The 23,158-nt window shown below is 38.0% G+C and overlaps 2 protein-coding genes across 2 annotated transcripts in view; both read right to left on the bottom strand.

The window, feature by feature from the left end:
• Positions 1–814, bottom strand: part of TMEM168 (transmembrane protein 168) — a 55,195-nt gene extending 54,381 nt beyond the window's left edge. Inside the window, exon 1 of the mRNA XM_007195101.3 lies at positions 577–814. The gene's annotated coding sequence lies outside the window, so the exon portion shown is untranslated. The remainder of the gene's footprint in view (positions 1–576) is intronic.
• Positions 815–19,835: 19,021 nt separating this feature from the next.
• Positions 19,836–23,158, bottom strand: part of BMT2 (base methyltransferase of 25S rRNA 2 homolog) — an 81,685-nt gene continuing 78,362 nt past the window's right edge. Inside the window, exon 5 of the mRNA XM_007195103.3 lies at positions 19,836–23,046. Coding sequence (XP_007195165.1) covers positions 22,417–23,046 — 630 coding nt within the window. The 3' untranslated portion in view covers positions 19,836–22,416. The remainder of the gene's footprint in view (positions 23,047–23,158) is intronic.

Genomic DNA, 23,158 nt, shown 5'->3' with positions numbered 1-23,158 from the left:
TAATTCATCCAAATTCCTCCAAATCAACAAGTTCTTTTTCATGTCCTACCTCTAGGGAATCCAAGACACACTACATCACGTGCAACGTCTTTTGACTCAGAAGCTATTTCCGTCCCATCTAGGGGAAGTGTCAAAAGCTGAAAGAACATACTGAGCACCCAGGGTCGGGGAATTCCAGTGCTTCGGTTCTGTGAATTCATGATAATAACTCTTTGGACCCATCTCATACAAGGAGAATGGCACCTCGAATACTAAATCCCTCAGCAATAGGGCAGCAATAACAATTCTTCCTCCATTCTGCCTCCTCCTGGCAAGATGTGGGAGGCCCAAGAAGAAGCCTCGCTGTTGTCGACCATAACCGGGCACCCAGCCGAGTGGGGAACTGCTAGGGGATACGGAGAGGCGCCCCGCCTTCCATCCTTCACCCCACACCATCAACTTCTCCCCGGGCAGGTATCCCTACCCCCGCCCCGGGAGGCCGGCTGGGCGGAGCTTGGGGCCCGCACCACTCTGAGCCCTGGGCGGTGACTGTGCCCACGTCTCACCGCCTCGCCAGTGACCCCCTGGCCCACCTACCTGACTCGGCCGCTGCCACCAACGCTCTCTCAACCCTCGGAGTCGGCGCTGGGGCCAGCACGGTAAAGGGAGGGCCCTTGCGGCTGAGCCTGCGACTCGGAGCGGGGAGGCGGGACGCCAGGGGAGTCGAGGGCCAGAGGCCGCACGCTCTAGCACAGGCCAGTCTCGTCGGAAACTTTCTCTGTTACTGGCGCGGCCACGGCCGCCATATTCCCGCCGCCGGATCCGCGACGGTACGGAACGCCGCCGGGGTCAAGCCGCACGACGCGCTTCCTCCCTAAGAGCCGGCCCAGGCCCTGCCCCCCTCCCCGCCCAAACCCTCCGAGCCGCCGCGGACCCAGGTGCGATCGGCGCTGCGCGAGCGCAAACGGCCCCACCTGGGGCACAAGCTGTCGCCTTCCTGGACCTGGAATGGGCGGCGAACAGGCAGCTGGAAGACCACGAAGGATCAGGCCGACCGTGACCATTAAGCCTCTAGGCCGCCACCTCGGGCTTGACCGATACTGGGGCAAAGCGGCCGGGCCGGCCGGCCACACAAGAACAGTAAATACTGCAGGAGGCGTTGCTGCTCCTTAATACCTATCGCATAATATATAGCTTTGTGTCCACTGACCAGCTAAAAGCTCAAGCTCCTTAGGCTCGCCTTCAAAGCCCTTCTCGCCTCCTTTTCTAATTAAGACTCCCTTTCATAAACCGCCTGGGTCTTTACTCCGCCGACAACGCTAAGCTCCCCCAGTCCTGACCCATTCCATTACCCCTCTCCCCCGGTCCCTTACACGTTCACCGGCCCCGCATCCTGAGGGTCCTTCACATTCCAGGGCTAATTCTTCTTTGTATCTGAACGCACTGGATAAACATAAGGGGATATTACTCGGCAGTGTTTCACAACAGCTGTGGAGCTGATGATTTTGGGGTTTGAATTCTGGTTTCTCCCCTTCCTATGTGCCACCTAGGTTTCTCCATCTAAGAAATGGTAACAAAACCTTCCTTGCAAAGGAAGGAAACCTTGCTTCCATGTTGTGAATATTCAGTAAAACATTTTTTTTTTCTGGCATCATAAGGTAGGCCCTCAAAAAGTATGAATTCCCCCTCCCTCTCCAAGAAGCCCTTCCTGCCTGCCAGCCTTCTGTCCCTACCATCATTTTCTACTGTTCATAGCACTTAGCGAGGTCAGTCTCTATGAACCCCAGTTCCCTCATATGTAAGTAGAATGCTAATAATACCTACCTTACAGGGTTGCTGTAGGGATTAAATGAGATGATGTATGTAAAAATTACCTTAAAACCTTTACATGGTTTATCCCCTTTGGGATAAAGCGCAACAACAGACTATACAGCAGCTTGACCTCCAACTGAAATAGTACGGAAGGGGGCAGGGCACAACCTTTAAAAAAATGACATAGCCATAGGACATGACAAAAACTGGTTAGAACCAACTAGGTCCAAGATGGTGGAAGATTTGACTTCCAGTGGACCTTGAGCCTCATTATATGCTCATTGTAATACATTAGTGGGCTAAATGACACACCCACAGGTGCCATGACAGTTCTGAGGTCAACCATAAAAGGTCAAAAGGTGGGCCGTGGCCCAATTCCTGGAAATCTCCACCCCTTCCCCAAAATAACTGGACTAATTCTCCCACTAATTAGCCTTTGAAATTACCCAGCCCATAAAAACTAACCACTGCATATTTCGGGGCCTCTCGCCTTCTGAGATGGCCCACACTCTGTCTGTGGAGAGTGTTTCTCTCTAAATAAATCCACTTCTTACCTATCACTTTGTCTCTCACTGAATTCTTTCTGCAAGGAGACATCAAGAACCTGAGCTTCTTTAAGTCCTGAGACCAGGTGTGTGATCTCAATTAAAAGACCATAGGTTCAAGTCCCAATCTGAGTTGCACGATTTCACCACCACACTCCCCCAACTCTGCACCCTAGCCTGCTTCCATTTCCTCAAATGCAGGGACATGTCCAGTTTTGCTCACCATTAAATAGGCCTACATGGTGCCTGATATATAGTTGGTACTTAAATATTTGTTAAATGAAATAATAGAGTAGGTCCTCTCCTCCCGCTTATTTTCTATTAGTGTCTTCTATATTCTTGTCCTATTTCCCCTAACAGAGTATGAATTTCTTCATTTTCATTTCATAGATGGTGAGGGGTTGGAGTGGACAGCACTTCTATAAGTGATGAAGCACCCTCAGACTCAGATTCCTCATTTGTAAATGAAAATTTTGTGTTTGATTCTCTCCAGACTCCTGTCTAACTCTAAATTCAATCAGTACCCAGCTCCCAAATCTGTAACTCTGTCTCTCTGGGGAATACAGTGTCACATTTCCAACTACCTGCTAGATGTTTCTACTTGAAAATATTGTCCTCACTTCTAATTCAACTTGCCTTTAATGGATTCCTACCACCTGAACCCTGTTTCCGTGTGTGGGGAATTCTCCCCTGTTGACTGAAAAAAATGCACAACCTAAAAGTTGAGAATTATGTTTTATTTGGCAGACAAAACAGAGGACTTAAGCCCAGGACACAGTCTCAGATTGCTCTGAGAGACTGCTCCAAAGAGGTAAGGGAGGAGCCTCGATATATAGGAGTTTTCGCAACAAAGACCAAGTAATCAGAATTTCAAAAGATTAGTGTTAATTAAAGAAAACCAGACATCTCAAGTTAATGAATTTAACACTTTTCTATGTATGGGAAGATGCAATAGTCTGGGCTTACTGAAATCATTTCTTTGATAGGTACATCAGCTACCTTGGGCCAGTATCCTGTATTTTCCCATCCTGAGTCTCCTCAGGGCTCACCTTCGGGGGGTGGGGAGGGACCTGTAATTTGATGGCTGCAACATTCTTTGTTTACTGACATGGCAGCCAACATTTTTCACTCACACCCCCCAACCTTACGAGTCTAGTAGCTGAGACTGAAATGCCAAGTACTTATTCAACCAATCATGAGCACCAGCTGGAAGCTATTGACTCAAAAAAGTAGGCACAGAAAGCTATGCTCCCTGGGTAACTGCAGGAATGCAGCAAGGTAAGCTCCTGGCGCAGTAGTGAGAGTGGTTCTAGTCGTGACATCCAGTATTAGCAGTGTCATTGATTCAAGGTGCCTGTGCATGGTGACGGCAACTCCAGAGCTTTCTCTCATCAGTTCTGTGGTCTTTTATTATTGATTGTAGTCTCTGGCCATGCAAGTTCAAGCCTCGCGCTCCAGCAATTCTCTGAGCTACCCAATATCCTCTAATAAATTTCTTTCCTGTATAAATCAGCCACAGCTATTTTCTGTTCCTTAGGACTAAGACCCCTCATTAAAACAGAGCTTTTCATCTTCCTCAAACATGATCCTTTGCCTTGTGACCTTGCAACCATTTTTTTTTTTTTTTTTGCAACCATTTTTGATGCTTGTTATCTTTGTCAATATACTTTAGAATACTTCAGTGAGCCGTGTATGTGTTTGAGAGTTAACTTCAATCTGCACGCTCCAGGGTAGGTAATTAGCATTTGAAAGCCTAATCAGGAACCTTCACTACAAAGTTGGATGCACAAGTGCTTCCAATATCACTATGTAAATCTGCACTAGAGGTATATTAATTAGCATAAAAGATTAGAATTTTTCATTGTGGAAATAACTGGTGGTCAGGATATGTGGCTGGTTAGAATATTGTACAGGCACTTCTGTCCTTGCATAAATGTGGTATGTCTGCTGAGTCTAGCAGACTGACACTCATCAGAGTGGCTCCCTAGAGTCTAGACCTCTGTTTCATACTTTGTCACAAAATATTTTTTGTGTACTGTTTTTTCGTGTGTGCCTGCTGTTGATGAATATTCGTGTAGTACTATTATGTCCAAGACTTGCTTTCACTGTAGGACACTACCTAGTACCAAGGGAGGAGATGGGTAGCTCTCATCAGTCTTTAGTTGTTGAAGGCTGCCAGCATTTACTAAAAGGACCTGACAATTGTGAAGGTCAAGTGTTGCTTATTTTCATCCACCATATTTTTTGCATTTATCATTTCCTATCAACTTCCATTGCCACTACCCTAGTTGAGGTCCTGACCCTGAATTACTTCAGTAACTTCTATGCTGGTCATCTTGATGTCAGCCTCACCTCAGCCTAACCTACTCTACAGTCCCCCTGACTGATATACCCAGGGTACCACTCTGTGTCAGTCTTGGATTAAAACCAACGATTTATACGAATTCGAGAATAAAGTCCAAACTCCTTAATCTGGCACCTGAGGCCTCTGGTGTATGATCTACCCATACGCCCCCTTGCCTGGTGCCGTTTATCTTGAAATTAGAAGTATCAAGGTCAGTTCTTGGAGATCTGGCACATCAATAGCCAAACACCTGGATATAAAACAGCCGCCTGGGAACCATTTCAGTGACAGATTTCAAGCTGCAGTTATTGATGGCAGTGTAATGATCCTAATAGCGGGACCATCCATTCCTCAACACTTGCTTCTCTGCAGGCAAGGTCTGTGTGCTCCAGGCCAGGAATTTCACCAGAGGAGTTACTTCAGACTAAGAACACCTGTTGAAAATAGAATCATGATTTTTAAAAAAAAATCAAGGAAAGGAGGAGGGGACAGCACCCATGGCAGGAGAAATGGATGATCCTATCATCCATGTCAATCCTCTGTGGCAAGGGTTCACAGATGACTCCTACATTATTTCTAAGTTCTCTCTTATTTTCCTCCTACTTCTTTCAATCCTTCAATCCTGTTCTAGAGCTAAACCAACTCAGGTTCTCCATAAACGATTTTCTTGGCCTGATTCCTTGTTATTTCTATGTAATACTTTGAGATTACAGACTTATTTCACCTCTATCATGTAATCTAATCTTTACAAAAACATGGTGATATAAATATTTTCATCACCATTTTTTAGATAAAATAACCAAGGTCCAGAGAAACTACACTGTCCCATAGCAGGGACTTAAACCTCGATCTTTGGACTTAAAGTCCTAGGCCACAAGTGCAACTTTCTATCATTTCCCTGTACATGAAACAAAGGTATTTCAGTCTCATTTCTTCTGTTCACAGTAAGTAGGGAAAGGATTAGTATTAAGTCTTGGTACACTTACTTGTTAATCATCTGGAAGATTTTTAACCTACACACCCATACCCAGGCCCAGCCTAGATTAGTTAAATTAGTTTCCTCTGGAGTGAGTCCCAGGTAGATTGCGTGCTTTTTAAAATGCCCTCCCTTCCCCCTCCCTAGTGATTTTAATGTGAAGCAAGGGTTGAGAACCACTGAGTTATTACTTCCATTAGTGTAGTGATTCTGCAAGTGTTAGAAATGCAGATTATCAGGCCCTACCCCCAGATCTACTGAATCAGAAACTCAAAGCATAAAGTCCAGATTTTAGGATTATGTTCAGATGCATGTGTCAGAAAGCTCAGTAACTGTGGCTTAATAGCAGTTTATTTCTAGAAGGAGGTGTTCCAGAGCATATGTGGTGCTCCTCAGTGTTAAAGATCCTGATTCCTTCTGCCTTTTGGTCCTTCCACTCAGGGCATGGCTTCCTCCTCATAGTCCAAAATGGCTGCTTAATTTCCAGCTGTCACTTCTGAATTCTAGTCAACAAAAAGGAGGAAGTACAAGAGGCAAAGTTATTCCCCTCACCCCTACTTTAATGACACTTCTTGGAAGCTGTATAAGACACTTCAGCTTATGTCACATTGACCAGTATTTAGCATTTATAGAGTCTGGGAAATGTGCCATGTTTTTGAGTGGCCAAATGCATTACTGTCTTCTTGAAATCTAAAGATGGCAATGAAAAGTTGGATAACAATTTGATTCCCATTCCCTTGAAGGTAATCTGTCTTCTCTCTTACCTTTTAGAAAATTGTCTTTATCCTAAATCTTCTGAAATTTCATTATGTTTAAATTCAGGAAAATGCTATATTTTTATTTAGTAATCTTTTTTTTTTTTATTGAAGGATTCTGATCATTCTTGAATTCTGGAAAAATATTCGCCATATTATTTTTTCCAGTATTTCCTTCCTTCCATTTTCTCTATTCTCTTATCTGGAATTCCTGTTTCTAATATATGTTAGAACTGTATCTAGACTTCACGTTTCCTTCATATTTTTTATCTTTTTTTTCTTTGTGCTGTTTTATGGAAGAATTCCTCAGTTTGATCTTACGGGTAGTAATATACTACTCAAGCTATTAAATTTTTTTTTCTAGGCCTCTTTGTTTTCTTTTTTTCCATGAAATATCTATTATCTTTTTATAATTTATTTCTCATTTTATGGCATTTCCCTCCTTGGAGGATATCGAACATACATGTTTTAAGTCCTGTGCTGAATGCTCATTTTACTGTATTTTATCATCTCTTCTTCCATTTGTTGGATTTGTCATCTATCTTTCATGGCTTTGACTTTCTTCACGTGTTAGGAATTTTTGCTTTTCCACAGTAGCTTTCCTGCTGGGATCCCTGAGCCTTCCTGTTTTAATCTTTCAGTCTGATAGGGTTTTTTCTTGCTTTCCTTACTTTGAGTGCTCACAGTTCCCTGTTGAGAGTTACCTTCCAGTTTTCAATGTAGCTATATTTATACTATATTATTTAGAACATATTATTATTTTTCTGGACTTGGTGTCGGAAAGGGGTATTTTTGCCTTTGCTGATTTTGCCTTCTTGAATTTTGTTTTATACCTTCTGAGTATTACTTTATTGAAAATATATTACATTTTAAAAATGTGGCCATCTCACTTAATTTTTTAATATTATATATAGCAATTTTTTTCTAAAAGTAATGAACATTTATTTTCTCTCTACTTGTTATACCTCTTATTCTTCAATCAAAATTTAAAGCATTGTTTAATAATTTTGGTTGAACTTTAAATATGTAGTAAAAATAGGCCTTCTTGTCATGTTCCTGACATTATTGGAAAGCTTTTAGTATTTTCACCATTGAGCATATTCTTGATGGATAATTTAAGTAGAATGTTTAAAGAATATGTTCTTTCATTCTCAGTTAACTCCAAGAAATTTTTCATTGTATGTTTTATCTTAGAAATTGGTTTTGAAGTCAATCAAGTTCTTTTTAAGGATCTTTTGAGGTGTTTATATGATTTTCCCTCATTGACAAACTGATATATCAGTCTACCATATTAAGTACAAATATTAATCTATCCTTGCAATTCTGGAATAAATCCTCATTGTTCTTTTAACTAACTGTTGAATTCAATACCCAATATTTTATTTTTGATATAATTTTAAGTTAGATTTGTACATGATTTTATTTTCTTAGTATTTTTAGGTTTTGGTATAGTGGTATATTTGTTCTATTTAAAAAATTGAGTAGGCTTCCTTATTTTTTTCTATTTGTGCATCAGATTATTTGGTATGGAAATCATCTTTTAAGTTTGAAGGAACTCAATCCTCAAGCATTCAGAACTAGAGGTTTTTTTTTTTTTTGGAGTTTTGTGGGTTTTTTGTGTTTTTTTCTTTTTGAGAGGTAATTCCTTATTAAAACATATTCTATGCTCATTGGTCTTTCAAGTTTTTACTCCTCTTTGAGTTTATTTTAGTAACTAATATGTTTTCATGATACTGACCACTTAATCAAGATTTTCTAATTTTTGAGATAGTTTAAAAAGTGTGTCCTATCACTTCATATTTTAAAATTTAATTTCTGAGAACTTACTTGATATCTTCTATTTACTTGTTCCCCATATACTCTCCAAAATATCTGTGTTCCACTAGTTTATTTTCCTCTCTACCTCATTCCTTGACTTGGCTGCTTGTTATTTATTTTGAGAAGCAGTACAGGGTAGTGGTTAAGGTGCAGAGATCTGGAGCGAGACTGACTTTGAATTCTATCTAGAATATTTATTAGCTCTGAGTTTCCCCATGTGTAAAATGGAAATAGTATTTATTCATATGGTTGTTAGAATTAAATAAATTAACATAGGTAAAGTATTTAAAATAGTACCCGACACTTAGTAAGTTCTCAATTGTTAGCCATTTTCATTTTTATATAGATCAGTATAGCGTCTCAGGGCTTCTTTCCATTTTTTCCTTCCCTCATTTTTCAGATCAGCTCCTTAATACCCAGAGCTCAGCAAGAAGGCCAGAAACCTTGTTAGGAAGCAGGGGGAGGGGTGAAGGCTACAAATACTCTTAATATCCTTTTATCTTTGTCACATCTAATTATAAAATAGACAAAACAATAACCTTTGACTTTCACATGTAGAGGGATTCAACCCAACTTTGCTTCATCTTTATCCTCTCACATATCCATTTATTACTTTACCATATATCCTAAGAAATTAATAGCTTTCTTTCAACTTTGCAACAATTTTTATGAAAGTTATTTATGTTTTATTTATATGTGTTTATTTGATTTCAGTGTTCACTACCTTTCCTTTCATACTATGCCCCAAATTATATCTGGCTTAGTGGCCCCCAAACTGTAAGGAAACTATTGGAATACACAGATTTTGAAGCTCCACATAAAACCTACTGAATTATAAGTTCTAGGGTTGCTGCCTCCATACCTATATTTTTTAAAATCCTCATTCCCAGGTGATTCCAATTAAATGCCATGTTTGGGAACCACTGTTGTAGCCAATAGAGAAATGAAATTAAAAACTCAAGACGGGTGAGAGTAGCAGGGGAGAGGTGGTGGTTTGGTTGACCAAGATCCCTTCTCCATTAGCTTGGAAGGCCAATATTCTCCTTGTTCTCATCCTACATCTCTGACTACTTTTTCTTTGCTTTATTTGTTTGAATTGCTTCAAAAACTGGTCCCACTTCCTCCTGAATAGATTTTTCCTAAAGTCCAGTTTGGTTCTCTTTTCCTTTTTTGCTCCCTTAGCTAGATATTGATGTTAATTTCACTTCTGTACAGCTGATTCCCAAGCCCATATACCTCAAGCTCTCCACGCCATATTGTAAACTTGCCCAAATGCTATTTCTCCCAAACTGAGCTCTTCCCCTCGTCTCTCTTTCTTTATATGTTTTCTACTCATAGCCCTGGCTCTACATTCCTCTGTATCTACTGTCTCTACCATAATTCATGCTCATTTTTTTGGAAAGGACTGTGGCCTCCCACTTCTAGCTTCTGCTTCTTCAATGCATCCTGGTATCCAATTAACCTCCTTAAAATATCATTCTACTCTTACAAGATTTTTTTTTTAAGTCTTTATTGAATTTGTTACAATATTGCTTCTGTTTTATGTTTTGGTTGTTTGGCTGTGAGTCATGTGGGACCCTAGCTCCCCGACCAGGGATCGAACCTGCACCCTCTGCATTGGAAGACAAAGTCTCAACCACTGGGCCACCAAGGAAGTCCCTACTCTTACAAGATTCTTAAGTTCGATATCTTTCAATTGTTTTACATTTTCACTGTTTATAGTGTTCAAATACTTTAGCCCGATAACCAAGACCCTCCAAAAATATTGCCTTAACTATTATTATCTCTTAATTCCAAATAATTTCTCTTCAGTGTCATTAGCTCTATCAAATGGCAATATTCCCTAATTGAGAGCCCTCATTGCCCCCCTCTGTGCTCTCATCTCATTCCTCTACCTAGGATGCTTTTTTTCTCAGTTTTACTTGTCCTAACCTTAGCTTTTCCTTCAAAGCTCTTTTCAAATGTGACTTCCTCTAGGAAGTTTTCCCTGATTGCCCCAGATGAAAATATTTTCTTCCTTTGATTTCTCATAGATTTTTCTGTTAGGTGACTGAAGACACTTCATCTTTTTTGTATTTTCCTTCTCTGTTGTTGCGTAATTGCTTTTAAAATGTACAAACTACACTAATTCACACAATTCAAACAAGTTAAACTACACAGAGTAAAAAGTGGAAGTTCCCCTTCAGCACTTTGCCAAAGCCACTTGCATACATAGAGGAAAACAGTATTACTCTCAACATGTTGGCCAGAGACTCTACTTCAAATCATGGCAGGTGGGGGGTTGGGGGGAGGGTTGTTACAGATCCCGACCTCCTGAATCAGAGTGGCATGGAAGTGGGACCTAGGAAGCTGCACTTTGATGATTCTTAATCATACTAAAATTTTGTGAGTCATTGATCTTATCCTCTTTCCATGTGTTAATAAGAATTCTTATACAAACATATAATTCTGTTCTTTGGTTGTTATATTCCTACTACTGTTGTTTGACTTGCTTTGTTTAAAAATTTATGTATTTTTAATTTATTTTTGGCTGCATTGGGTCATCGTTGCGGTGCGCGGGCTTCTCATTGCAGTGGCTTCTCTTGTTGTGGAGCACGGCTCTAGGCATGCAGGCTTCAGTAGTTGTGGCGCATGGGCTCAGTTGCTCTGCGGCATGTGGGATCTTCCCAGACCAGGGATTGAACCCGTGTCCCCTGCCATTGGTAGGTGGATTCTTAACCACTGTGCCACGAGGGAAGTCCTTGACTTGCTTTTTTATTTTTAGCAATTTTTCTTGGAGATGTTCTCAAGATACCACACAGAGATCCCTTAGGGGTTTTGGTTTTTTAAAAAATTTTTAGACAACTGTATAAGATGATTGTACTATGATTCAGATTAACTATTTTTCTATTGATGGACATTTAGACTTTCCATTTTTTTTTTGTTGTTAAGAACTGTGCTTCAGTGAATATATAAAATTTGCAGACACAGTGACATGTTTATGAATTAGAAATTGCTGGATTCAGTGCATATTCAATTGTTCACCAAAAATCCTTTTTGAATTTATACTAAATTTCTACCAATAAGGAAAGGTAATATTCTTATTCCCCCCACACCCATATCTGTAGTGCAAATTCTCATTTTTCATTTCTGTCTGGCTGATGGGTGAAATACAGTATCTCTCTGTTGTTTTAATTTGCTCTTTTTCTCTTTACTAGTGAGTTGAGCCCTTTGTCATTTTTTTTTCTATTTGTATTTTTCTTGTGTGAACTGTCAGTTCCTAGTTTTCGTTCATATTTATTACAATTTATTCAGTTGTCTACCACCAACACTATTGTCTATATTTTTTCTACTGATTTAAGATGTCATGTTGTCTTATACTAAATTCCTATATGTACATTGGACACTTTCTGGACTTTTTATTCTGTTCTATTAATCCTTTTGCACCTATACCTTACAATTTATATTATTAAAGCTTATATGTTTTATACCAGCATCTTCTTTATTCTTTTAAAAAAATTTTCTTGGTTTTCCTTGCCCATTTTCTTTTTCATATGAAATTTTAATCTGGTAATAAAATTGATACAAAAATATTATTTGGATTTTGATTGAGATGGGAAGATCTGACATTTTCCAAATCTTGATATCTCCCCAAATCACAGACTTATCTCTGATATTTAGTCTTCCCATGAGGAACTTGACAGTGTCTGCAGCTATTCACACTTATGTTCTTTGGTAAAGTGGTAGTATTTTCTTTACATAAGTCTCAATACTTTTTATTTTATTCTATTTTATTTATTTATTTATTTATTTATTTATTTATTTATTTATTTATGGCTGTGTTGGGTCTTCATTGCTGGGCGTGGGCTTTCTCTACTTGTGGTGAGCAGGGGCTACTCTTTTCATTGTGGTGTGCGGGCTTCTCATTGCGGTGGCTTCTCTTGTTGCGGAGCACAGGCTCTAGGTGCGCGGACCTCAGTAGTTGTGGCACGCGGGCTCAGTAGTTGTGGCTTATGGGCTTAGTTGCTCTGCAGCATGTGGGATCTTCCCAGACCATGGCTCGAACCCGTGTCCCCTGCATTGGCAGGTGGATTCTTAACCACTGCACCACCAGGGAAGTCCAACTTTTTAATATTTAGTTTATTCCTAAGTATTTTTATAGTTTTTGTTCTTTATTTTTGCAATCATGAATGGGATATTTTTCTACTATATTAGATAATTGGTTTTTGATGATATATAGGAAAGCTAACCTACTAAACTTTCTTATTAATTCTAATAGTTTTTTGGTCATTTCTCTTATACATTTTAGTCAATAATATCACCTATAATGAGCTTTATCTCTTCCTTTCTACTATTGTACCTCATTAATTTATCTCATTTTAGAGCTTTATCTCTTCCTTTCTACTATTGTACCTCATTAATTTATCTCATTTTACTAAATTAAGTCTGTTTGTACATTGAATAGACCTGGTGCAATTGAGCATCACTGTTCATCAAATCTTCTAGTGTTTGTTCATTAATTATGAGGTTTGTCTATAGGTTTCTGGTAGATACTTTTTGTCATGTTATGGAGGCTTTCTTCTATTAATCTGACTAAGAGCTTATTCATGAATGGGTGTTGGATTTAATAAATGCTTTTCTCAGCATCCAGATGTGTATATGGTTTTTCTCTTTAAATTGGTACATATAGTGACTTACATTATTATTTACCTGGATTAAAGCTTGGAAGAAAAAGAACCCTTGATGGTGAGAATGAATTGTGTCGATATATTACTTTTACTTTATTTTTTACAGTATTTTATTTATTAGTTTTGCATTAATATTTATAAGTAAAATTGTCTGTGAGGTAGGCAGAATAATAGTATTCCAATGATGTCCTAATTCATGGAACCTGTGAATAGACTGCTTTACTTGGTAAAAGGGACTTTGCACATGTGATTTAGGTTAAAGACATTTTGCTAAAGTGATTTTCCTGAATTATTCTCATTGGCCTAATCTAATCACGAGCCCTGAAAAGGGGAAAACCTTTACTAGCTGCAATTAGAGAGAGATGGAGAGAGATGCAAAGATAAGGAGGTTCAAAGTTGTGATGGGAGACGGACTTGATCTGCATGGCTGGTTCTAAAGATGGAATAAGAGAGCTATGTGCCAAGGATTGCAGGTGGTTTCCAGCTGGAAAAGGCAAGGAAATGGATTCTTCCCTAGAGTTTCCAGAAAGGAATGCAACTTTGTCCAACACCTTGATTTTAGCTCAGTGAGACCCATGTTGGACATCTGACCTACAGAACTGTAACATGATAAATATGTATTTTTTACTTATTTTATTTACTTTTTAAAAACTTTTTTATTATTTTTATTTATTTATTTATTTTTGGCTACCTTGGGTCTTTGTTGCTGCGCGCAGGCTTTCTCTAGTTGCGGCGAGTGGGGGCTACTCTTCATTGCGGTGCGCAGGGTGTGTGGGCTTCTCACTGTGGTGGCTTCTCTTGAGAAGCATGGGCTCTAGGTGTGCGGGGTCAGTAGTTGTGGCTCGCGGGCTCTAGAGTGCAGGCTCAGTAGTTGTGGCACACGGGCTTTGTTGTTCCGCGGCATGTGGACTCTTCCCGGACCAGGTCTCAAACTCGTGTCCCCTGCATTGGCAGGCGGATTCTTGATCATTGTGCCACCAGGGAAGCCCAAAATATGTAGTTTTTAAAGCCACTAAGTTTATAGCAATTTGTTACAGCAGCAATAGACAATTAATACAGCTTGTAATTGTATCTGTGTGCTCTCCAAGTTTGAATTAACTATAACTGAAAGTTTCCTCTTTCTTTTTGAACTCTTGAGTTCTTTTTGAATGCTTTGGAACAGATTTTAGAAAAAATCATTCATAGAAGTTTGATAAAACTCACCTGTAAAACTGCCTGGTTTAAAGGTTTCTCCTTTTTAAAGGAGAAAATATTTGACTCAGTTTTCAATTTCTTTTGTGGCATCCCATTTTCTGCCTTGTATTATAATTTTCATGTACATATTTTGTCTTTCCTACTAGACTGGAAGTTCCTTGAAGGCATAATCTGTCTGATTTATCTTGGTATCAGAACTCAGAATGTAAAAGAATGCTTTGCACAATGTAATGCAAACACTTTATGCATATCTTATTCAACTTTGCATCCTCACAGCACCATATACAGTGCCCACTCCTTATGAAACTAGTTTCAAAAATATATAGTCAGTCAGACAACCACATTTATTAGGCACCTCAGGTAATGTGGTGAATGAACATAAGATATGAAGTTAGACAGACCCAAGTTACATTCTGGCTGAGCCACTTTTCTATCTATGTAACTTTAGACAATTGCTTAATATTTCAAAGATTATTTCCTCATTAGTACAATAATAATAATAATAGTACTTTGTAGACTTGTTGAGAGGATGAAAGGCTTGTTGAGGCAATGTTTGTGGAATGCTTACTTAGCATAATACCTGATATGCAGTAGTTTCAATCATGCTTGTTATTGTTATAATGACTATTGAAAGGATTTTATTTAGAACTGAATGGTATTTTTTAAAAATGTGTCTTTTTTGTTGCTCCTGTTGTAATTTTCTAGGCTGTTGTCATGTCAAAAGTGGGTACCAAGTCTCCAATTTGTTCTTGTGTACAAGGCCTTTGCGGTTCCAGAGCTTAGTTGGTTTTCAGACAAGTACTCTCCATGGATGAGGTTACACTCATAACTTGGGATGTGATAGAAGCAACAGTAGGTGTGCTTTTGTAGAGCTAGAGAAGTCGGTACTTTAGCAACTGAACTATGTTTCAAAGGTTTTTTTCCCGTTTAATGCTGTAATATCCCTAATCCCTTCCTACTCTTAAATAAATTGGTGATTCTCCTAGTTCATATTAACTGCCATCGTTTATATTTATGGAAACTCCTTCGTGCTTAATGATTAGACAGTTGAATCAAACATACTGAAGTGGTTACCCATCTTTATGCAATCATATTTTAAAAAGACAAGACAATCTTGTGTTGAGATTTGTTTTGTGGTTTCCATTGAAACCTTGCAGGGTAGGTGTAACGAACTGGGTATCTTCTATGTCATTTGCTGGGAATTCATAGGGGAGAAAATCCAAGATAAAATTAACACTATTTAACTTGCTCAGTTGGTTCTAAGGAGTGGATATCAAGATCTTGAATCGAGTGGTGATGGTGGCTGTGAAATGGTTAATGTGTGTGGAAGGCACAGAACAGGCAAGACTAAGAGAAAGTAACAGGGCTATTAAAGCCTATTTGCGGGCTTCCCTGGTGGCACAGTGGTTGAGAATCTGCCTGCCAATGCAGGGGACACGGGTTCGAGCCCTGGTCTGGGAGGATCCCACATGCCGCAGAGCAATTGGGCCCATGAGCCACAACTACTGAGCCTGCGCGTCTGGAGCCTGTGCTTCGCAGCAGGAGAGGGCCCGATAGTGAGAGGCCCGCGCACCGCGATGAAGAGTGGCCCCCGCTCGCTGCAACTGTAGAAAGCCCTCGCACAGAAACGAAGACCCAACACAGCCAAAAATAAATAAATAAATAAATAAATTTATTTTAAAAAAAAAGCCTATTTGATAAAACAAATAATACTCACTATGTGTTATATCCCTACTATGTGACAAGATTGTGTTACTTGCTTTATATAAATTGTTTTTAAACCTATCTTCAACACAGCAAAATGTGTGGATTAAGAAATAAGTCCTGAGGAAATTTGCCCAAGATGTCATAGTATTTAATGGTGGCAACCTATCTGGATATAAAGTCATTGGGCAGTAGTTGGAATAATGTATCCCTTACATGAATTAAGAAACTGCTGGAGTACCACTTCTCTTGTGGAGTTGAAGACATCAATTAGCTAAATCTTCCTTTTTAGTATGTAGTAAAGGTAATGATGGCTTACAAACTTAAATTATTTTATTGGCAATGAGAGAGAGGTGGGGATTGGATGTCACAGAGACATGGTGAGAAAGGATCTGAGATTAAGAAACAAGAAATCTAAATGGGTAGGAGTAAGCAAGCGGGGTGAGGGGAGAAATTACTTAGTATTGATCTAAGCTACATTTTATACAAACCAATTCAGACTTTTCTGAAATATAAATTGAGCTATATCCTGATTCTGAGAATACATTAAGTAATAAACAATATAAAACAGACCTAGACCTTCTCCCCTCCCCCGAAAAAAAATTCATAAACTAAGTATTGGTAGTGAAGCTGTGTCATCTCGCTTGCATTCTATAAAGTAAAATGAATTCATCTGCAAATATTTACTGATCACCTGTTTGTGCAAGGCACTTTTCTCAGCTGAAGATACAGAATAGGACGGAAGAGGGCCTTGCCCATATATATAGACAAACAAGGAAAAGGATAAACCAGGTGAGTGATGCAGAGACTACTTTAGATTATGTGGACTGGGGAGGTCCTCCTGAGGAGGTGACATGCAAGCTAAGATCTGATTAGCAAAAATCAACTAGCCATGCAAATCCAATATAAGAGGGAGAAATTCTAGGCAGAGGGACTAGCTGTTGCAAAGGTGAGCACAGGCTTGGTTCCCCCTGCCCCCACCCCCAGGAGGTTAACATAGAAGGTGAAGGAGAGAGTGTAGGAGGTTGAGTTGGGAGAGGCAGGGAGGGGCATCATTTATATTTGGTACTTCCATGATGAGAGATACCCATATTTGATTGCATCTAGATTGGTTATGGACAGTGTGCCATAACCACATGAACAGATTTCACTGACATGTATCAACAAATGCAGCAGTGCCAGAATATACTATTCTTCAATTTTAAAGTTTTTCTTGCTTCATATTAATGCAAATGTATTTCTTTTTTTTCTTAAGTTACATTGTTAGCTCTGAAGAGCCCAACAGACACCTGTTCCTTACAGTACCTAGTCTAGTGTAATAGTGTAGTAATGAAGCCTCAAATGATGAATCAAGCAGGACTAAGGAGATGGTTTGTGACATTCTAACTCCCATTCTATAGCTCATTCCAACTGGCGTCATTCTCCAGGCCACTGGGGTCTCTCCTACCTTGGTAATACTTCTGGTCACACAAGATCCAGACCTTTTCCTCTCTATCAAAATATTATCTTACCTTTTAAATTCCCAGGTCTCTATTTTTCCACAGTAACCTGCACTCTGGTACTTTAATCTGTGCTAATATTTCAATGGGGTTGAAAAACATAAAAGCTCCTTTTTACAGTCAAGCCATTAGACCCTCTTTCTGTCTCAGGTCTGTTTCCTAAGCATCTTTCTACTTGCAGGCAGGCTCCAGGGATTTAGCCTGCTTACCTCTCTTCTTTCCAGTAATCATGCATCTACTTTACTTCTAGGCCTGGCTTTGGGAATGTTATCTCTTAGATTCCTAGTGAAAAGGCCTGTGGCAATTTAAAAACTATAATTGTTTCTGGATGACTTTATCTTTCCTACATATTTTAGCCTGTCTCAGCACTCTCCAAACAGGGGATGTGTTACAGGACAAGAGTTTGAGGGAGAACTAAACTAATACTGGCCATGGCCATGTTTGTATTCTTTTTCCTTGGTAGAAGGCAATGGGAATAGCTAGAGTGGCATTAGTTAACTCTAGGAAAGATTTGTAGGTCTAGGGAATAAATGTAAATGACTTACATGTGGATTCCATAATAGCCTCATATAGACTGTATCTGTGACAAGTCATATTCTTCTAGATATCTGATTCCCCCACCAGCTCAAAGGTATATGGAAAGAATGTTGTCATTAGGAGATTACTGATTTACTTGGTTGTGTCTGCCTTCAATAGATAAGACAGACAAGCAATAAAAATGCATGTACATTCTCCTGGCTATTTTCTGTAAAGAGGTGCAAATAGGCCCAGTGCCAGAAAATGCTACCAGGCATTGTTTTGTCTTTTGAGTAATGCTTCCTACTACTTTTATTGTTTACATGGGTATTCCAATCCAACAATATTAACAAATTTATGTTTTACAGTCTTATTATTGATGACAAATTCAAGAAACAATCCTGCAGTCAACGCCTATTACCTAATTTTTTGTATTTTCCTGTAAGTTAAAAAACATAGGTACCATCTTTGGTACTACTGATGGGCCCAATCTTAGAAATTGTTAAAATCTATAGTGTACAAGAGTTATCAATATATTCAATTACTAAAGACAAGCAGTGACATGAATAACAAGTGCTTTATATTATTGCAAAAAGTGGAATAGCTTTCTATTAATTGAGCAAAGGTGTTCTGTTTAAAAATAAAATTCACAGTTGAACACTGCTTATGTAGACTCAAAGTTACCACTTAGTAGCGCCATCTGTAACAAATTCTTATCTGAAAAATACACACTAAACTACCGAGCTCATTCTGAAAACGAATTTGGGATAAAACATACATTCAAACTTGAGTTTAAAATAAATTAAGAGATTCCAATTGTTAAGGTTTGAATATCTCTAAGACAAAATAGGGTTTAGAAAACCTAATACTTCTCTCCTTTTATAACATTTAGAGGTCTTGATTTGTTAGCTATTGTAGCATGCTTGTTTATTGGGTATTATGTAATATAGGCCACCACTAATAATTTTGGGGAGTTTTGTGTTCAATTGATCATGGACATGAAATTTTTATTGTGAACTATCATGCAAGTTACTGCAAATAAAGTTTTTGGAACGAATAAAATAATTATAATACAAACATTCTTTGTAATAAACGTTTGTATTATGTTTTTTGGGACTAGTAATTTAGAGGTATTTGTTTTTCGCCTTTGCTGTCTAACAATTTCCAACACCAAGAAGGAGCCAGATCTTAAGTCTACATTCTACTTACCTAGTATGTGGACTCTTGAAGAGGAACACCATTGCAGCACTGTGCTCAGAAAGTGTGGGAAAATGGAGCAAAAGCTCAATTCCATTTTTTCCCTGCCTTTAACAATCAGAATTTATTTTCAGTTTGCACTTTTCTGGAGGGATGAACAATACATCCCTCTTATCTACAATGTGTATATGATTTGCTAAACAGTTTTTGTTGTGTTTTAAAATTTTTTTGCCTCCTGTTCTATTTAGGAAACAAATTAAGGAAGTTAAGCAGGAGCAAACGTGTAGGATCAGTAGGCAATCATTCCTAGATACAGATGTTAATTCCATGTAGAATGCTTGTCATCTTCATTAGATCCTAAGTTCCAATGAAAGCAGGGGACTGTGAACACACCAAGCCCTGCTGTTTCCGCAGCATATTGCACTTGGTAGAATTCAAATATCTGTTTAATGAGTAAAGAACTCTTTCACATCATGAGAATGCCATCTGCTGCCCTAAAATAACTGATATACTTAGGTAAATTATCTTGGATGTAATTAACTTTCAAGGAAAGCAGGGTATGATATAGTTGACATATAATGAACTAGAATTTGTTGTTTGTTGTCCTTGTTCGTCAGTAAATAGCATGATAATGGGGAAGTCACTTGAGCTCTCTGGATCTCAGTGAATGAATTTATGAAATTAAGGGACTAGACTAGATGAAACCAGATAGAAAATTCTAAGTCATTTAAGTTTTAGATTGCTTCCCAATTCTGAAATCACTTAGTGAGATTAGGTCAAGACCACAAAACTTTCAGTTCGTAAATAATAGACAAGGAATATTAGAAAATTTAAAATTTTTAATAAATGTGCTTTGTTCACAAAATGTGAAAAAATACAACAAACACAAACATACATTTTCAGGTAAGCCACCTCCCACCACTTGGCAACTATCATATAAACCACTTGATCTAGTCATAATCCTGAAGAAACCAAGCAAATGATCATTTGTTTTTGAAACATCAAATTATTTTGGAGAATACTGTTGTGAATGTGACAGGAGGCCCCTTAACTTCTTCATATCCAAACAAAATCATTCTCAAGAGTACCCATACAGTATTAAAGGCTCTAATAACTTCTTGTGTCATTACATATATAATCTGGCACCAAGCCACATGACTGCTTATATTTTAACATTTATATGTTGAATTGGCTTTGGTGGAATACGTGTTCGTTTAAATCCTGCGCCAACCTAATTTTGAAGATGAATTTACAGTAACAAATGAGATTTATAAATCCAAACAAATTTATACTAAGTGAGAGTATAGGTTTTTATAAAGAGATTTTTCTTTAAAGTACTACTTAAAATACATCATGCACACTTTGGAGCATAAGCAGAATCAACATCTGTAAACAATCAGAAGAATTTATAGCACCAACATTTTAGCTGTAACACATGGGCTAACTCCAAGGTCATATATCAATACTTACACCAGCCTCTCAAAAGCACTGTTTTCATTTACTTTCAAAGCACTTTTGTTTGGTATGTTGCTTTTCTTTGCCTTTAAGATAGCATTTAGCCAAATCACAGAAAACGGACCGTATGGTAAAGGAGGTACTAACAACACACATTTCTATGTTACCCTGAACACAGTGTTTTTTTTCTTCTTTTGGGTGAGTTACAAGACTTGACCTGTAGTGCTTAATTGGAAAGAAAGTCCTAATTATTCCTTATTATTAAGTAATCTTATGCTATTGAAAGTAAACGAAAAACTTCAAGTTACTTCTGGCATATTTGAGCAACCAATATTTATTGCATTTACTCAACTGACTTTTAGGTTAATTACAATCTTGTTACTTTCATTAATTTAGAATGTGAAATTTAATTTGAAATATTGGGTATACACACTCAACCATCTATATCTTAAAGGGTAAATTTTTTATTTCTAAATAAAGTTTGACATTCAGAGTTAACTACAGCAATTCACAATAAGCACAAAAACACTTTTATCAGAGTAAAGAAGTTCAGTTTATGAATTTAGGATCAACTATTGAAAATGCAAATTTCCTTTAAAAACGCACACACACAACATTAACCATGAAATCTGAAACTGTGATATTTCAGTGCAAACACCTCAGTATGAGGTAATTTTAATGTAATAACCACTTGAAAAAAAATCCACACAGTGGCACTCTTAAAAATGATAGTTTACATGACAATTGCTGGCTGACAAGACAATGTGGACTAAATGTTCTTAGCCATTTAAACTAATCTTGTCTTGTTGGACATATATTTCTCCTTAATCATTTGCTTCTGATTCAGAAACACAGAAAGGCATTTATCAATGTGGAAAGGGAAAATTCCCACAGCCAACTAATGGTTTATATATTCAAAGAAAAAATTCTGCTAGGATTTAGATAGAAATTAGAATACCGAAACGTCAAAACCATTTTATGAGATTACCAGCAGAGGGTTAATTTAAAATTTTTCTATATAATTCCAGACTTGTAGTGCAGCACCTCCTTAATGGAAAGGTGAGGACCCTATTAAGGTTGGTCTAGGTAGAACATAAGCTCTCTTACAAGTGCAAACCCTTTCACAAATGTGTTTCGGGTCAGTATTGAGTATTATATTGTTCCTTGCTTAAATAGAAAATTTTGTAAATGAAATCTAAATGTAAAAAAGTAAAAGTGAATTCTCACCGTTAAATATACTTAACACCAAGGCCCAAATCAACAAGAAAGATATGAAAACTCTATTTTGGCAATGGTGTTTACTGTACTATGCTAATCAAATTAGAATACATACTTCGGGGGAAATATCTCCCCAATGTCTGATGCTGCCAAATGAGCAAGCAAGAAAGAATAAGAATTATCAATTCCAAGAAGTTTGGGGAATGTTCAATCATCAGACAAAACTGAGCCAAAATGGCTTTCTATAACAGGTAACAATTTAGTTAGAAAAAAGAATAAGTGCATCACAAAACTACTAAACCAATCTATCTCTGTCACATTTAACTTGTGAGTCATCAAAGTGCAATCTACAGCTTTCTACATATCTTAGTTTCTCATTGCAATGGTTTAAAGTCAACACTGAAAAGATGAAAACAAGAAAAATACATAGCAAATTATGCTTCATTTTTCACAATAGCACTAAAGAGAAAAAGGTACCTTTCTATAATATCTTAGTGCTAAATGCTAAAATAACAGTGGTTTCTGCTATGACAGGAGTCACTCTGCGTGAAACTTTAAGCTTTCTATATAAGAATAAATTTTAAAATCCAGAAGTAGAAAAAAATAGCAAACTCTGTAAACCTTTGCATTTCTTCTATGCAAAGCAGGTTTTAAGTACTGAGTTCATGTTAGTATTTCTGATTAGTGTAAGCAATTAAGTTTAGGAGTCTGGACTGAAAGGGCCTTTTGCTTTTATATTAACTTAAAAGTAATATGGGATCTTCTAGCTCATAGAAAGGAATAGAGCTGGATTGACTTTCTCCAGAATCTGAGTCGTATGGAGCATCAGGGAGCTCTGTGAAACCATATGCTAGCTGTTCATCTTCTATATCTGATCGAACGTAGCAGGAAGGATTAGAATATTCCTCATCTTCTATACTGTTGAAATCTTGAGGAATATATAACATCCCTGGGTAGTTCCTACTAACCAAGTCACTTGTGGTTTTTAGGGAGGTTTTTCTAAATGCCATCAGATGCATATGTGAAAATTTTGAATACTTGAAACGTTTAAAGCCCAGGGACTCTATAGCAATCTTCCAGCTTTTCATCATCATAGCGTGACGGTTCTGATGGGAGGAATCAGGTGTGATGATAAGCAATAAACCATTTAACACTAACAGTTCATGGGCTTTCTTGCAGCAAATCCATCGCTGGTAAGGTGATGGAAAATAGGAAAGAAGGAGAGAGAAAACAACCACATGGAAAAGTTCTCCAGGAAGAGAATCAATAGGGTTTTTTAGCTGCTTCAAAAAGGCATCTATAGCATCCTGTGCAAGCTGGAGTGGTTGCTGAAGCTGCAAATTCAGGAAGTCACATTTATACACACTCTGCAGAAAGGGAAAAACAAGGCATGTTAAGAATTTTAAGATTACCTCCACCTAATTACATAAATTTTAAACCAAACTATTTCACAGCATTTCTACATAATTCAAGCTTTAA

This window comes from Balaenoptera acutorostrata, chromosome 7, assembly GCF_949987535.1.
Source record: "Balaenoptera acutorostrata chromosome 7, mBalAcu1.1, whole genome shotgun sequence".
Lineage (NCBI taxonomy): Eukaryota > Metazoa > Chordata > Mammalia > Artiodactyla > Balaenopteridae > Balaenoptera > Balaenoptera acutorostrata.
This window is presented reverse-complemented; position numbering and strand designations above follow the sequence as displayed.